This window comes from Typopeltis vanoorti, chromosome 9 (genome assembly GCF_054136105.1).
Source record: "Typopeltis vanoorti isolate ZY-2024b chromosome 9, IOZ_Tvanoo_1.0, whole genome shotgun sequence".
Lineage (NCBI taxonomy): Eukaryota > Metazoa > Arthropoda > Arachnida > Uropygi > Thelyphonidae > Typopeltis > Typopeltis vanoorti.
Genome location: NC_143557.1, coordinates 122,160,031 through 122,177,503, shown reverse-complemented (window position 1 = coordinate 122,177,503; position 17,473 = coordinate 122,160,031). Strand labels below are relative to the sequence as shown.

The following is a 17,473-nucleotide window of genomic DNA, read 5'->3' as shown; positions in this document are numbered from 1 at the left end:
CCCACTGAATACAATCCCACCAACTCACAAATTAGAAAACTCCATAGGCTCCTTAAGAAGGTCACTTCTTGGCCTGTGGAGATTACTAACAAACTAAAACCATATAACTCTAGACCCCCCCCCGGTACATATGGGCTCCCAAAAATACATAAAGAAAATGTGCCATTACGTCCCATAGTGAATGGCATCGATTCCCCCCCCCCCATGTACAAACTAGCTAAATATTTAGCCAAAGCGCTCACACACTATACTGACAACACACCATCACACATAAAAAAACTCAGCCCACTTCAAAGCCAGTGTAGAAAACCTTACACTCCAACATACTGACATAATGGTCAGTTTTGATGTCTCCTCCTTATTGACAAATATCACCCTCAAAGAAACCTTAGAGCCGATCCAGGCTAAATTTCCTCCCGATATCTCATTCCTATTTCAGTTCACAATGAACTCAGGCTATTTCGTTTGGCAGGAAAAATTCTACAAACAGATAGAGGGAACAGCCATGGGTTCACCACTTTCCCCACCCTTGGTCAACTTCTTTATGGAGACTTTTGAAGAGAAAAGCCTTAAACTCTGCCCCGCAAAAACCTACCATATAGCTTTGCTATGTTAATGATGTGTTCACTATTTGGCCACATGGCTCGGATACACTCCTCTCCTTCTTAACACACTTAAACAATCAACACCCCAGAATCAAATTCACCCTGGAAGAAGAAAAAAAAACAACTGCCTTCCTTTCTTAGACACACTAGTCACTCGCCAGCTTGATGGAACCTTGGTTTTTTTTTCTCAGTCTATAGAAAACCCACCCATACAGGCAGATACATTCACAAACAATCCCCCCCCCCCCCTCACAACAATATGGAGTTATTAAGACACTATTCAACAGGGCTAAATTAATCTGTTCAAATGACAAAGCCTTAACCACTGAACTAAATCACATCCGTAACACTTTCTCAGCCAATGGCTACCCCCCCACACAAAAAAAAATCCAAAAAATACCAAAACCAGTAATCCACAACCCCCCACCCCTTCATAAAAAAGATTACTCTAAATCCATCACCATTTCCTACATCTGAGGCACCTCGGAGGAAATCAACAAAATCCTAAAAAAACATTACTTGACTTCTTGTTTTACAGACCATATAGAAAATTGGCATCCCTTATCAGCTCCACTAAAGACCAACCACAATCCCTAGACCTACCTGGTGTATACCAGGTCCCTTGCAGCTGTAAACTGTCCCATTTTGGCCAAACAGGCAGGACAGCAAATATCAGAACACAAGGACTACATCTGATTTCACCAGTGCAGCCACTCTGGGATTGCTGACCATGCTCTGGATACTCGCCACAGAATAAGGTGGAAGAAAGCCACAGTTATACATCGCAGCAAGTTCACATATGAAAGACTATTCATGGAATCAGCCTCAGCCCTTAGGAACATGCCAAACTTTAACAAATCTGGATGCATGAGACTGCCCCAAATTTGGGAAACATACATCAGGAGAACTTCAGCCCAAAGGCCAAGAACACCTAATATAGCTCGCTAGGGGCACCATCAGGACTTTAGGAAAACGGTAGCTTCCTCGCTTCGTTTCTCATTTGGCACTCTTCTTCTTCATTTTTGACAATTAAGAAATGGGCTGCCGAGTTAAAAGTAGCCGTACCAGTCTTGAAGATGATCCACATGAAGGACATTCAAAAAGTGTAACACCACCAGAAATCATTGATCAGTGCACAATATGGTATTGGATGACCAGCGAATCTAAATGCATGAAATTGCTGAGACTACAGGCATTTCAAAAGAACATGTAGGATATATTTTGCATGAAGAATTGCAAATGAAAAAGCTTTGCGCAAGATGGGCTGCACTGATCAAAAATACACTGAACAGTGCTTGGAGCATTTTAACAAGAATAAAATTGATTTTGTGCATCAGTTTATTACTATGGATGAGACTTGGATTCACCATTATACACCAGAATCCAAACAGCAGTCAAAACAGTGGCAGAAGCCAGCTGTTCAGCACCAAAGAAGGCAAAATTGGTTCCATCAGCAGGAAAAATCATGGCATCGGTGTTTTGGGATGTAAAGGCATTTTGTTTATTATCTTGAAAAGGGTAAACAATAATAAGGAATATTATTCTGATCTTTTAACCAGACTAGATGAAAAAATTCGTGAGAAAAGACCCATTTTTCAGAAGAAAAAAAATCATCTTTCATCAGGACAATGCACCAGCCTACAAAGGTGTTTTGGTAATGGGAAAATTAAGGTATCTGCACTATGAGCTGTTGGAACATCCACCCTATTCCCCAGATTTGGCTCCCTCTGACTTCTATCTCTTCCAAAAACTAAAAATCTTCCTCACTGGTCAGTGTTTTTCTTTGAATCAAGAGGTGATTGCAGCTATTGAGGAGTATTTTGCAGATCTTACTGAGAACCACTACAGGGATGGGATAATGGAACTGGAGCATCGCTGAAATAAATGCATTAATCTTAAGGGAGATTATGTTGAAAAATAAAAATAATTTTGAAATTATAAAAATACATTTTTTCATTGTTAGGCCGAGAACTTTTCAGACCACCCTTGTACCTGTACTGATTTTGTACACTTGATCAATTCCCATCAATGCCATTAACAATAGCTATATGCATGTTTAATACACATATAAATGAAAATATCTTTATAGCAAATATTTTACTTTAATTAAAGCCAATTGTGTAAGTACATCTATAAGTCATTAATTTTGCTACTCAGTAAAATGAAAACTTATCTTTTGTCTTATGTATTGTACACCTGCACTTCATAGAACTGAGCTTGGCAATATGCCAAGAATAGTCAATTCATGATAAAGGATGTACGAATTGGTCACCAATATGCGAAATCACGTGCTTTATACTTAAATTTTCCAACTTTTGTACAAGCAAAATAGTTACTACTTTAAGAACTAGAATTTACATAAAAAAGCTAATTATCTGACATACAATAATAAACACTCATCCCACGAAACATATTGAATACCCTAATATTGGAATGGATCCCCCTTCTTCTGACTTGCACAGAAGTGTCGAAGGGTCTCGAATCTGTGGGCGTACAGTACATATTATACCTTTTTATACAAATTTACATGTCTAATTGGGATAGCTGCCTAATTGAGCCAAATTATTCTGTTCCTAATGCGGCTCAATTTACTGGAATCCACTGTATTTCTAAAAGAATCATAATAAGAATTATTATTTTATATGCACCTCCATGGAGTCTGAGAAGGTGTCATTCATACACTTCGAAACACTTCTTTTTCATTCATCTTTCTTAGATGTTCACACTCAATATGAAATTGAACTGTTTATTGTGCATTCACGTTCTTGTATTGGTAAATATCAATTCTCAGCACATCATCCTTCTCAAAAAATATCATTAAACCCAGACCAGTGTGTTTCTGAAAACTTTTTAAGACTGTGGAACCAACCATACACAAAAGTTTCTTTTTCAAGGAATTTTTTTAATCACGAAAAGATATGATGCATAACATTACAAATAATAAAATAACATAACTGTTTTTTTAAGTCAACTCAATAAAAATTAGTAATTTCCCCATTCGCTGAAGGGTTTTTTTTTTTCAGAAACCACATATAATACAAGTCATAAATGTCCAAACACTATAGATAACCCCAACATGTTTTCACACAACCATAAGGGTTATATGGAACACTATTTTAAACTATTATCAAAGTTCATGCTCAACAACTCATTTCGCAGTCAAACTGGCCATTTAGAGATGTGGGTCTTTGAGCATCATGACTGTATTAAGCTTCTAAAGCCACATAAGTCTGGTATGGTTCAGCATGGAGCTGACACCAGACAAACGGTGGTTGACTCTATATGGACATACAGAGTCAGCCACACTTTGGCTAACTATAAACTACTGCATTGAGATCTTCAAATATAAATGTTTATTCAAAGAGAGTTCCAAAAACTTCTTATATTGGATGAAACTAATCCTCTGATATCAAAAGTCCATAGGGTTTTTTAACCATATAATGCTCAACTGTATTTTTAACTCAAGTTCCTGAGAGTGCTCGGTTTCGCTTTAGCATATACAATGGCATAACCAGTCCAACCTTGCTGGTATGGTTATGTCAATATGTTAGTTATTTAATAACTTCTGAATTCCTGCAATTTTCAGTTTATATGCTGATGGTGATGCATGATATTTAATAATAAAATATTTTAATCAACTTTATTTAGCACATTAAAACTAAATTATTATTAGCTAAACATTTGGCCAAAGAGCTCACACACTATACTGGCAACACACCATCACACATAAAAAACTCAGCCCACTTCAAAGCCAGCATAGAAAACCTTACACTCCAACATACTGACATAATGGTCAGCTTCGATGTTCCCTCCTTATTCACAAATGTCCCACTCAAGGATACTTTAGAGCTAATCCAAGCTAAATTTACCCCTGATATCTCAGCCCTATTTCAGTTCACAATGAACTCAGGCTACTTCGTTTGGCAGGGAAAATTCTACAAACAAATAGAGGGGACAGCCATGGGCTCACCACTCTCCCCACCCTTAGCCAATTTCTTTATGGAGACCTTTGAGGAAAAAGCCTTAGCCTCTGCCCCACAAAAACCAACCATATGGCTTCGCTACGTTGATGATGTGTTCGCTATTTGGCCACATGGCTCTGAAACACTCCTCTCCTTCCTTACACACTTAAACAACCAACACGCCAGAATCAAGTTCACCCTGGAAAAAGAGGAAAACAACTGCCTCCACTTCCTAGACACACTAGTCACCCGCCAGTCTGATGGAACTTTGGTTTTCTCAGTTTACAGAAAACCCACCCATACAGGCAGATACATCCACTAACAATCCCCCCCCCCCCTCACAACAATATGGAGTGGTAAAAACACTATACAACAGGGCTAAACTAATCTGTTCTAACGACATAGCCCTTAACACTGAACTAAATCACATCCTCAACACTTTCTCAGCCAATGGCTACCCCCCCCCAAAAAATCCAAAAAATATTAAAACCTACAAACCACAGCCCCCCCCCCTCCTCCTCCCCCTCCACAAAAAAGATTACTCTAAATCCATCACCATTCCCTACATCCGAGGCACCTCAGAAAAAATTACCAAAATCCTAAAAAAACATGACCTCACCTCCTGTTACAGGCCTTACAGAAAATTGGCATCCCTTATCCGCTCTACCAAAGACCAACCACTTCCCCTAGACCTACCTGGTGTATACCAGGTCCCTTGCAGTTGTAAACTGTCATACTTTGGCCAAACAGGCAGGACAGCGAATATCAGAATTTCTGAACACAAGGACTACATCCGGTTTTACAAATATAGCCATTCTGGTCTTGCAGACCATGCTCTGGATACTCGCCACAGAATACGGTGGAAGAAAGCAACAATAATACACTGGAGCAAATATAAATTCGAAAGATTATTTATGGAATCAGCCTCTGCCCTAAGAAACTCTCCAAACCTCAACAAATTTGGTTGTATGCGACTGCCCCAAATTTGGGAGGCGTACATCAGCAGACCTTCAGCCCAACGGCCAAGAACACCTACTTAGCCCGCCAGAGGGCACCATCAGGACTTCTAGGAGAACGATAGCTTCATATCTTCATTTCCAGTTACTGTATTGTTAGGGCCTGTGTACACCTGCCTTTTTGTAAGTTCCTTTAGAAAATGGCAATGAGACATTGCCGAAATATCGGAAATATCTATTAAAATATTATTTAATTTATATTCGGATCTACGTTGTTTCAATTCCCTAAGTGATTTAGAAATAAATTCTTATTACTGTAATAATGTTAATTTATCAAATAATAATAAGTTTTTTTGTTTTTTTTTATCTGAATTCATATGTTCTAAAACAAGTCTGGCTACTTAACCACATTACCATCCATATGGATAAAATACATCACTGCTCTACACTTTGTATCCATCATATATTTCAGTGTAATATCAATGGTATAACAATTTTAACATGCACTTCGCATCCATGGTAACCTGGACGTATATATATACATCATGGCTGGTTGGGTGGTTAACAGTTACCAGTGTTAAATTATAATATATACATGTGAAGGAATGCTCTTCGCAAAATTCTACACAAAAAAGTAAAAAAAAAAAGAGCTTTTTTTCTTCCTTCTCTGCTACACTCTTTTCAGATATTTATAAACTTCTTATTAATTAATGTATTTGAATATGAAAATGGACTAAATTGGCGTATCTTTAAAGATATCTATGGTATAACTATAAATAACAAATTACACGATAAACAGTAATTAACTTGAATGAAATTAAAGTACAGATATTTCATACTGAAAATAATAGTACATCATCAGTGCGTAGAAACAAGCAAATCAAAGCAGGAATACAAGATACATAAAACAATTCCTGATTGTATTCCTGCTTCTTTGATTTGCTTGTTTCTATGTGGTAATGATGTACTGTCATGTTCAGTACAAAATATCTGTATTTCGTACTGAACATGCCACCTTCATTTCATTAAAGTTAATTACTGTGGTTATTGTGTAATTTGTTGTTTTAAGTTGGCATATAGATTCTACATCAATAGTTCTTTCTTTTATTGCAAGCCAATATTTGTGCCACTTTTAGCAAGCCAAAACATTTCCTGTGTCATGGCACAAAAAACAGTATCACTGATTTTTGGTGGTAAATCTGTATTAATTATGAATTTCTATGCTTTATATATGCTAAGTAAAATTAAATCTGTAATGGTTATTGACCTGGATATTTGTTTGATGTGCCTGTGTAACCCTTGTGTTAACTTATTCACTAATTGATGCTGGGTTGCACAAAAGAAAGAGCATTACAGATTCAATTTAATCACCAACTAACATTTTTTTTTCTACTTTGTTTTCAGCTGAGCAAAGATCAACTCATTTATTCAATCTCTGCTGCAGGCAAGTTAAGGTTCATCATCATGCCTATCAAGGATTTAGTGGCCTGTTCCGGCCTTAGAAATCATCACTGAATCTTTTTATTATTATTATTATTATTATTATTCGTGACACCTCCAAGGAGTCTGAAGACTCATCGCAGGAGTACACCTACTGTACAACTCTCCGTCTCCACTGCTACACGGAACCTCTACTACCAATCACCTACATCGATGCCATCTACTGCCCACAACTACCGCAACCACAGCTAGTATTTTTTGTCTGTAAATTGTGTGTGTTCTGAAGGGCTAACTTGTCTGTATGCGGGATGAAAAACCCGCATTTCCGGAAGAAAAAACGCTGCTACCTCCATATGAGATCGGCTAACTCACCTTCGATTGAAAAAGTCCATATAAAGATTCCTCCCATCATGACGAGAATTGAACTTAGGCATTTTCTAATCAAAGGGCGCAACATACTGTCGTTCTTCCAATTGCGCTACGGAGGCGCTTAAGAGGACATCCTGGTTTTCTTTTTCCTAATGGCTTGTACCTTAAGGCTTGTTTTGGTAATCTTTCTGTTTTCATTCTCTGAACATGTTCCATCCATTTATGTTTATATTTTTTAATTTTTTCTATTACTGATTCCTGGTTGAATTCTTTCATAATTTCTTCGTTTCTTTTGTGATCAAATAGAGCATACTTTGCAGTTTTTCTCATAAACTTCATTTCAGCTGTTATTAATCTTTGTTTGGGTTAAGTTAAGGTTTTCTTCATAAAAATGTGGTATTTAATCCCACATAACTCAGAAAAATTTAACTGTAGAACACATGCTATTTCAAACAATATCATGAAATGGGTGAAGTTGTCTGTCATATTCTTACTGCTAATACAAATGTTTGGTAGAAAAGAATTCAACTACTGATGATGAGAAGGACAAAAAAGGATGGAGAATGGCTGTCCACTAAATTCTAAAATTTACAGCGGAAAGTATTCTGCCCGTTTCCTTTCAGAAAAAAAAATAACTTTTTTTTTTTTTTTTTTTACTTTAAATGTTGTTTTGGCAGTGTTATGCCACTAAATGTTTTCTTATACAACTAGAAACATTATTATACATTCTGCAAGTAATAATATGTGAGGGAAAATAGCTACTTCATTACTTTTGCTAAAATTTGAAGTGAAAACTGAAACCACATGCATTCAAACAGCTAATGTATATCTGATGAGCTAGAAGTAATGTCATCTAATGCGGTGATATGGTTCCTGTAGCATCTTATGAGAGATGATTTTACTGTCATTTCTTCCTAATGAACTTTTATTATCATTATTATTATTCATGACACCTCCAAGGAGTCCGAAGACTCATCACAGAGTCTTCGGACTACCTACTATACAACTGTCTCCACCACTACACCAAACCTCTACTACCAATCATCTCCATCAACGCCATTTACTGGCCACCACCCCACAACTAGTATTTTTTGTCTGTAAATTGCGTGTGTTCTGAAGGGCAGATATGTTTGTATGCGGGATGAAAAATCTAAGTTTCTGGGAGAAAAAACTCCACTACCTCCATATGAGATCGGCTAACTCACCTTCGATCGAAAAAGTCCACATAAAGATTCCTCCCGTCACGACGAGAATCGAACTTAGGCCTATTCCAATTGAAGGGCGCAATGTAATTTATGTAATTTAAAATGCCACAAGTATCCACTGGATACTTACTAATAGAGTGCATGAAGATTGATTATTAGAGTCAGAAGCCTTAGTCAGTTCTCCACAATCCTTAAAGGCTATAAAGAGAAGTTGGGATGATGAGAGCAGTTGATGATGGGGAAGAGAGACTGACCGTAAGTGAGCAAAAGGTGTATGGGGAGTTGAGCAAACTAGATGCAAATAATGCTGTTGGAATTGATAATATATCACCATGTATTCTGAAGGAATGTGCCAGGAAGTTGACACCGGCCTTGACATATTTTTTTAATACGAGTCTTGCACTGGGTCAAGTTCCTCAGTGGAAGGAGGGCAAGATTGTGCCACTTCATAAAGAAGGTGATAGAACTCAAGCATCAAACTATAGGCCTATCTATGTGTCAGGTGTTGTAGTTAAGTTGTTGGAGAAACAGTGAGAACTAGGATTCAGAATTGGATTGACAGCAATGGCATTATCTTTCATTGACAGCATGGATTTACTAAAAGGGGGTCATGTTTTAGTAATCTACTTACTTATTACAATAAGGTGACTGCTTCCATGGACAGAGGAGAAGGATACACAGTAATATACTTAGATTTCACAAAAGCTTTTGATAGATTACTGTATGAAAAGTTGATAGTCAAACTAGAGTGGATGGGGTTAGATATTAGATTAGTGCATTGGATTGGAGACTATCTGATAGGTATCAACAAGTTGTGTATGGGGAAGTGATATCCAGGAAAAGGAAAGTTACTAGTGGTGTGCCTCAGGAGTCTGTTTAACTTGTATATTAATAACATTGGTGAAGATTTAGATGGCGATATTCAGTTGTTTGCAGATGATGCAAAGTTGGGACGAACCATGAAGAGTAGAGAAGATGTTGTGACCTTACAAGAAGACTTGAATAAATTGAGTGATTGGGCACGGGAATGGGGATGCAAGTTCAATGTTGCAAAATGTAAGGTTTTAAAATTTGGAAAACAAAAATGGGATGCAGAATTAATGCCTAGTGAGGATATATTGTCGGAGGTGGAGAAAATAAGAGATCTAGGGGGTGTGTCTCTTTATTATTATTATAGTGGATAAGGATCTGAAATTTAGGGGACACATAGCCAAAGTTGTGAAGACAACACAAAGGCTTCAGGGAATGATGCAGACACTGACTTGTAGAAGTAAGGAGATTCTTGTTCCATTGTATAGGGCTTTGATTAGGCAACACATGGACTATTGTGCCCAGATTTGGTCACCTGGTTTTCAGAAGGATGAAGAAATGTTAGAAAGGGTCCAGAGGTGACTGACTAAGGTAGTTTCTAACCTCTGGAATGTTGAATATGAGGAAAGATTGAGAAGATGCAACTTGCAGAGTCTGGTGGACAGGAGGAAGAGGGGGAGATAGGATAGAGACCTACAGGTTATTAAGGGGTTATTATAGGAGAGGTGCTACAGAAAATAGTGGGAGACCAGGGGAAAACCAGAGGTCATCCCTGGAAACTGTATAAAGAGGGTGTGAACAGGGGAGTGAGAAGCAGGTTTTTTTCATGCAGAGTTGTGAATGATTGGAATGCCTTGCCTGAGAGTGTGGTGTCTGCAGAGAATTTGAGTGTGTTTTAAAGCATGGTATGATGAGCTGTGTGTATGATAAAAGGACCTCCTAGATGAGTCTTTGACTCCATGGGGTCTTGGGTAATAATAATAATAATAATAAAGAGGACTATATCTGACCTCCATATATGTGCATAACTCCCACTATAAACATATACAGATAAAAGGAGGGATAATTTCCTCTCACTGAATTTGTAATTATTATTATATTTTGTTATGCACAAAACTTATTACTGTGGTTACTTCAGTCAGTAATTATTCTCAACTGAATTGGCTAACATTTCTACTATATTTGATGTACACTGTATTAAGCCTTGCCACAAAATCTAGTGCTCCTGTATAACTAACAAACTACTGTGCATTATATTTAATTGGGATTTGGTAATCCCATTCTTTCAATAAAACAGTTTTATCTGCAAGTTAAAAAATAACTAATCTAAACAAAATCTGATACATTATGTTCAGCTAAAATGGTTTGGCCCTTGACATGTTTGTATAACTTGAGTCTTATCTCAGGAAAGATCTCATGAGAATTGAAAGAATGTATGATAGTTTCATTGTACAAGAGTGGTGCAAAAACTAATGTGGCTAACTATCAACTTATCTCTGGAGTGGCAGTAAAGATTTTAGACAAGTTAGTAAGAACTTGCATACAGAAATGAGTTAATAGACAAACTGTACTTTACAAAGAGCATCATGGTTTTACTAAAAGGAAATCATGTTTTAGCAATTTGTTCATATTTCATAATAATGTCACAGCTGAGATGGATAAAGAGAAAGGATGATCTATGATACTGTTAGAACTTGCTAAGATACTTGATAGAATACCACATGAAAGACTTATATAAATGGGAGAATATCAGATTGGAATCAAAACTAATCACTTGGATAAGCGGGTGGTTGATGGACAGGTGTTAGAAAGTGGTATATGGTGAGTGTGAATCTACCAGACTTAATGTGACCAGTATATTCTTCAGGGATATTCCCTGCAAAAACTGCTCTTTAATCTGCACATTAATGATATTGGGAAGGACCTGACATGAGATGTTCAATTGTTTGCTAATGATGCAAAAATATGCAAGGCATTCAGGGATGCTATTGATATACAGCACTTACAGAATGATTTGAATAACTTGGAACAGTGGATAAATGATAATGGCTATCAATTCAATGTTAGTAAGTTGTCAAATGAAGCACTTTGGCATGATGAGATTTCTAACAGCAGTAGTGGGATTATGTTACAATTGATGAGATTAGGATTCTTGGAGTTATGTGGATAGGAAACAGAAGTTCAAAGATCACATTACAAAATCTGCAAATACAACTCAGAGGATAATTGCAATGTTGAAACAAACATTGATATGCAAGGATAAGGAAGTAATTCTGCTTCTTTACAGGGCCTTGATACAACTGCACCTAGACTACTATGTGCAGATGTGGTCTCCTGAATTTAGAGAGAGATAAAGAAACTGTGGAAAGGATGTAAAGAAGAGTGACATTGGGATTATGAGATGTAGATTACGAGGACAGACAGAGTATATGGACTGCAGACACTGGTAAACAGAAGAAATGGGATGATATGAAGGTCTACAAACTTCTGAAAGGGTATTATAGGTTAACAGCTGAAGTTTTGCATTATATGGAAGGTGGAAAGAGGGAACATCCACAAAAGTCAAGTTTGTGTGCAGTTAAGAAAGGGGAGAGAGATTTTTCTTTCACAGAGTGAGTGGAACGACTTGCCTTCTGAAATGGTGAGAGTTTAAGAGAAAGTATGACATCTAGTGTGAGTGATCTATGGCTTCCCTCTATGAGTCCTTAACTCTCTGGGGATCTTTGATGATAATAATAAAACAAAAGTATTACTATAAAGAAATCAACAAAATACATTATATTAAATGCTAACATATTATGTTTAATAATATGGTTACATTTTACAATAAGGTAAAAACTGTAGTAGATAGAGACAAAAGTTATGTGATATTTCTTGCTTTTGTGAAGGTGCTTGATAAAGTATTGCACAATAAATTAGTACTTAAATTGCAGTGGATGGATAACAAATTGTTGACAAGGAATGGAGTCTGGCTTAGCAATAGACATCAATAAACTGCATATGAGAAGAGGATTCTCAAAGAGGAAATGAACAGAAAACATCAAGAGTATAAGTGATCTGAACATTTGCAGAAATTTAAATAACTTGGCTGCAGACAAATTGGAGTGGAAAGCTGTTGTTCATGGTAACCTTAACCCTTAGGCAGATGAAAAGGAGGAGGAAGATGATGTCATTAATATATAAGTTAAACAATTCTGCTGACTTAGTTGGCCAAGTGGTTAGCTTATCTGCTCTCCAATCCAAACCAACAGGCTGTGGGTTCAAAACCTGCTATGGGCATGGGTGTTTGTGAGTGCCTTCAGGTTTGAAAAAGTTCCATATTTGGACTCTAGAGCAGAGTTTCCAGATGAGATAAAAGTAAATATATAAAATAAAATAAAATAATATACAGGTATCCTTTGATTAACGTGATTAATTAATTCCTTGATGTTACCACGTATATCAAAATCGCGTTAATGAAATTCAATAATCAATGGTAAAAATTACAATTCATCCATGATCGATTACTGTATTAATAATTCGTTTTATACAGTATTCTTTTAGGAAAGATAAAAAATGAATGCAAAGTAAATGTTTAATAAATGCTTGTACCTGCATTAGTTACTGTAATTTTTTTTATCAATAAAAGTTATCAAGAGTCGCTTGAAGCTGCGTGTTGTTGTTCAATTTCAAGAAGACCGTTGTCACTGAAATCTTTTGAATCCAATAATTCTTTAACATCTTCTGCATCAACACTATCAAAACCAAGGTCTTCACCAATTGCAACAATTTCTTCAACTATGTTGTTCACAGGATTTTGAAAAACACCTAAGTCATTAGCGCATTATGGAAAAAGGTTTTTCCAAACAGCTCTCATGTAGCTAGAAGACACTTGCTCCCAGGAGTCATGAATGTTTTCACCTGCGTGTTTAACGTTAAATTTTTTCAAAAATCCTTGGAGCGTAACTGCATTTTCTCCTGTTGTTGTTTCTACTGCCTTTGAGAATGCCTTTTTAAGAAAATAGGATTTGAAAAGTTGCAATGATCCCCATGTCCATGGTTTGTAGCAATGATGTCATATTTGGTGGAAAAAATAAGACTTTCACATTCTCACACAGATCATTAAGAGAATTTGGATGAAATTCTTTCTTGGATGAAAAAATTTACGAAGAACATAATTTGCAAATACAGCAGAACAATTGGAGCTTGTAATACACCCACTCTTAATGCTTAATGGAAGGAATGATGTCATCATGCTCACGACGTTCTTTCTCATGGTCAGGAAACACTCCTCAAGGCTTGCATGTTTTTGCGTGGTAAATTTAAAGGCATGTTAATTAAAACTTGCCGCATATATAAAGGGATTGTCATAATTAATTTTGCTGCGTTAATCAAATCCCGCATTAAGCAAGGGACACTTGTATGTATATACATATTTTTATTTTTCCCTATATATATATATATATAGGGAAAAATAAATCCTTAGCCCATTCACAGCACAAACGTACTATGGATTTACATAAACCTTTCTACCAACACACACACACACACAAAAACTAGGATTTGGTTTAATACAAAACTGAGGAGGGTTATGAAAACTTAGGATTACTTCAGAATTTGAACAGGATAGCACTGTGGAAAGAAGAGTTGGAATGTCTGTTATTGTACAAGAAATAGAATGCAGTTCACTATATTAGTGGAAATGCAAGATAAGAGGTAGAGGAAGCAAAGAATTTAAGGGGTGATTGTGAATAAAGTACTGAAGTTCAAGAGACATTAAAATGACACAGATAGTTGATGGAATAACGAAAAGATCATCAGTAAGTCACCACAAAGAAGTGGTTGTCATTATGAAAGATGCCGATTTGAACGCATTTAGCCTATTGTACACAAACTGTCCTCGAGGTTTAAGTGAAAGCAGAGGTGGGTTAAGAAACATCAGAAAAGGTTTAAAAGGCAAATAATTAAGATATTAAATTTGTAGAATGCTGATTATGAGAAGAGACAGTTGTCAAGTTCATCAGAAGCAGAGGAGTAGAGAAGGAATGACAGAAACACAAGTATAGATGAAAATAATTATTATTACATGACACCTCCAGGGAGTCCAAAGACTCATCGAGGAAAGGCACCTACTCTACAACTCTGTCTCCGCAACTCAATCCCTGGTTGGCCGAGCGGTTTGCACATTCGCTCTCCAGCCAAAAGGCTGCAGGTTCGAATCCCGCCTTGGGCATGGATGTTTGTGATTGCCTGGTAAAAATATTAGTGATGGGGATGGGCAGGAGATGGAGTTGGTGGAGACAGAGTTGTAGAGTAGGGAGTAGGTACCATTCCTTGATGAGTCTTTGGACTCCCTGGAGGTGTCACATAATAATAACAACTACAACTAAGCGCAACTACACCAATGCCACCTACCACCCACCACCACTAGTATTTCCACAGACCATCGGTTCCCAACCGGTGGTATAAGTACCCCCGGGGATATATGCTGGGCCGTTCAGGGGTACACGAAAAATAATCATTAATGGTGGAAAAACAAGTAAAGTAAACAAAATGCAAAACGTTAGTTATGGAACAATAAATGTCAGTATTTAAAAACTGCTATTTTAAAAACAAGGGGTGCAATTTATAGAAATGAGTTTAAAAGGGGTACACAAGTGGAAAAAGGTTGGGAACCACTACCACAGACAATTACAAACATCCATGCTGGGATTCAAACTAGCATATCCACTCTCCAGCCTTTTGGCTGGAGAGTGGATATGCTAACCACTCAATGAACCAGGCCGGCACAAGAAATTGTATTCTTGTTTATATCTTTTATCCAAGAAAAGTTTCACATGCATATACAAGGAAAGTATATGCATGTGAAATGTCCTCACAACAAGACTACATGCATATAGAGGCAGTTGACTTTACATCAAAGTGCCTTAGCATTGCCTTTCTATATTTAAAAAAAAAAAAAAAAAATTGCCAGAAGGCAGGATTGGGGTATTTCAGTACATAGTATATAGCAGGAGAAGTCGTTCATGAAAGTTGAATACGAGGTTCGTCAACAAAGGAAACAGATTTTTCTCACTGAATGCTATTGAGTGCAATGCCAATGAAGAATGCTAAAGCGATGTATTATTATTATTTGACACCTCCAGGGAGTCCAAAGACTCATCGAGGGAGGGCATCTGCTCTACAGCTCTGTCTCCACCGCCGACCACCACCATGGTGGTCGGCGGTGTGACAGTATAATACAATAACAGTATAAATGTTATTGTATGAGCTAAATGCGTCATCATGGTGTTAACCATCTTATTTAGTAGTTGCAAATCATGTATGTATAATTGTACATTGTGATTATGTGTACAGAAGCTGTAAAGTGGACCTTCCATGATGGGGCCAGAATCTCATGGAGATGCCAGTGTAGCAGTAGTATTAATAATATCACTAAGGTACTTTATTTCGCATAATTAACAACTGGATGAGTTCACTAAATCATTTGGAATATTCGCAAAAATTATGAGTAAACTCTTCAGAAATGAAATGCTGAAACAAATTCTTGCCTAAGTACATTCCATGAGTCATTCTGTGAGTTACTCATGTAATGTGGAGGCAATTAAATACCTCATTAAATAAAAAAGGACCAGTCAAATATCCAAAATGGAAACAGATCACGTGCATCCGAACAATAAACATCAATCTGACATGCAGGAGAAGTAATAATATAAAACGCTTAATGGTTTCTTTCGGCAAATTATATGAGGTTTTAGTTGAACATAAACATACAATTGTTCCTTCTTATGATGTATGGCCTTTATCAATCTAAATTCCGCCAAGTTTAGCATAGATACTAAGCAATAACTGAAGTAGTGAGGGGAGGGGGAGATATCAGTAATAAGCAGCAAACAACATTTAAAAATGAATTTTTAAATGTTGTTTGCTGCTTTTGAGCCACTGTGACTGTACTGCAGAATAAACCCTCACCAGCAGTTATTTTTTAAAGCCAATACTCTCAAAGAAAATAATAGATGATTAGTTTAAACAAAACGAATAAAGTTTAATAAACACTTACCGTGAAAGGAGACCAGCTGCACGGGGAGTGATTGGGCGGCAAAAACACGACTGAAAGGGGTTGCAGTATCATCCGGAATAACAGTATCCGAATCAGGGGATCCCGATTCTGCAAAACTGCCACCGTTTGGAGGTATGGTAATCGGCTGCCCTGAATGTCCATTTAAAACATTTGAGAGACTGCGAGCGCGTTGTCTCGATTCTGATCCGCTACTCGAACCGTGAGATCTATTACCTGGCCTCTGCCGAAGACTATGGTTCAATACACCTAATCCACCTGCGGTAGTACTGGGTGTCCGTGAGCCGCTGGAGGTGTGCACGCGTGGACTGTTTGCGTTCGTACTTTGTTTTGCACCCATTATCAATCAGAAAACAAGAAACTACATATGATCCATAGCGCTGCACGTAAAGTACCATGAATGTTGCAAAAACTATCTAATACGGGTCACCAGAAACCAAAAAAGGAATTTTACTAAAACATAAAGTTACATTAAAGCATTCCCGCGCTATATTTCTTCTTCTTCTGCTCATGTTACCATCCCTTACCAAAGCAGAAATCACATCTGTGGTAAAGAACTATCTAAGTCACGCTCTCGCTCGATAGACTACCATCAAAACATACACACACACACTAAGTGACAGGAACTGCAGTGCCCTCTTATGGCTTTAAACAGAATAATGTTTAATATCCCCTATCCGCAACTTATTAATATTATGTTATTGTAGAATAGCTTTATGGGACTTAAATATAAAGAGCCACAAGGCTTCACCTTGGCGATATAAATATTATTTAAATTAAGGGGATATTAGATCCTACATTGTTTTAAAACCAAATAAGAAACCCGAAAATTGGAATCAGAGAGTTTCATACTATATTTGGCATGAAACTCTCTGATTCCAATCTTTGAGTTTCTTATTCGGTTTTAAAACAATGTGGGATCTAATATCCCCTTAATTTAAATAGCTTTATGAGTCTTGTAAAGCTTCGTGGACTATCATGACGCTAGATCTTCAAATGAAAACCTTGATTCGACTGTAGTTACCAACTAGAAGAATAGTAGTGGAAGTTTTTTCGATGGGTTGAACAG

The 17,473-nt window shown here is 37.0% G+C and overlaps 1 protein-coding gene across 1 annotated transcript in view; it reads right to left on the bottom strand.

Moving 5' to 3' along the window:
• The window catches only part of LOC150103483 (E3 ubiquitin-protein ligase znrf2-like), a 201,500-nt gene extending 184,505 nt beyond the window's left edge, over positions 1–16,995 (bottom strand). Inside the window, exon 1 of the mRNA XM_090398231.1 lies at positions 16,387–16,995. Within this exon, the coding sequence (XP_090254357.1) occupies positions 16,387–16,744 (358 nt within the window). The 5' untranslated portion in view covers positions 16,745–16,995. The remainder of the gene's footprint in view (positions 1–16,386) is intronic.
• Positions 16,996–17,473: the final 478 nt, after the last annotated feature.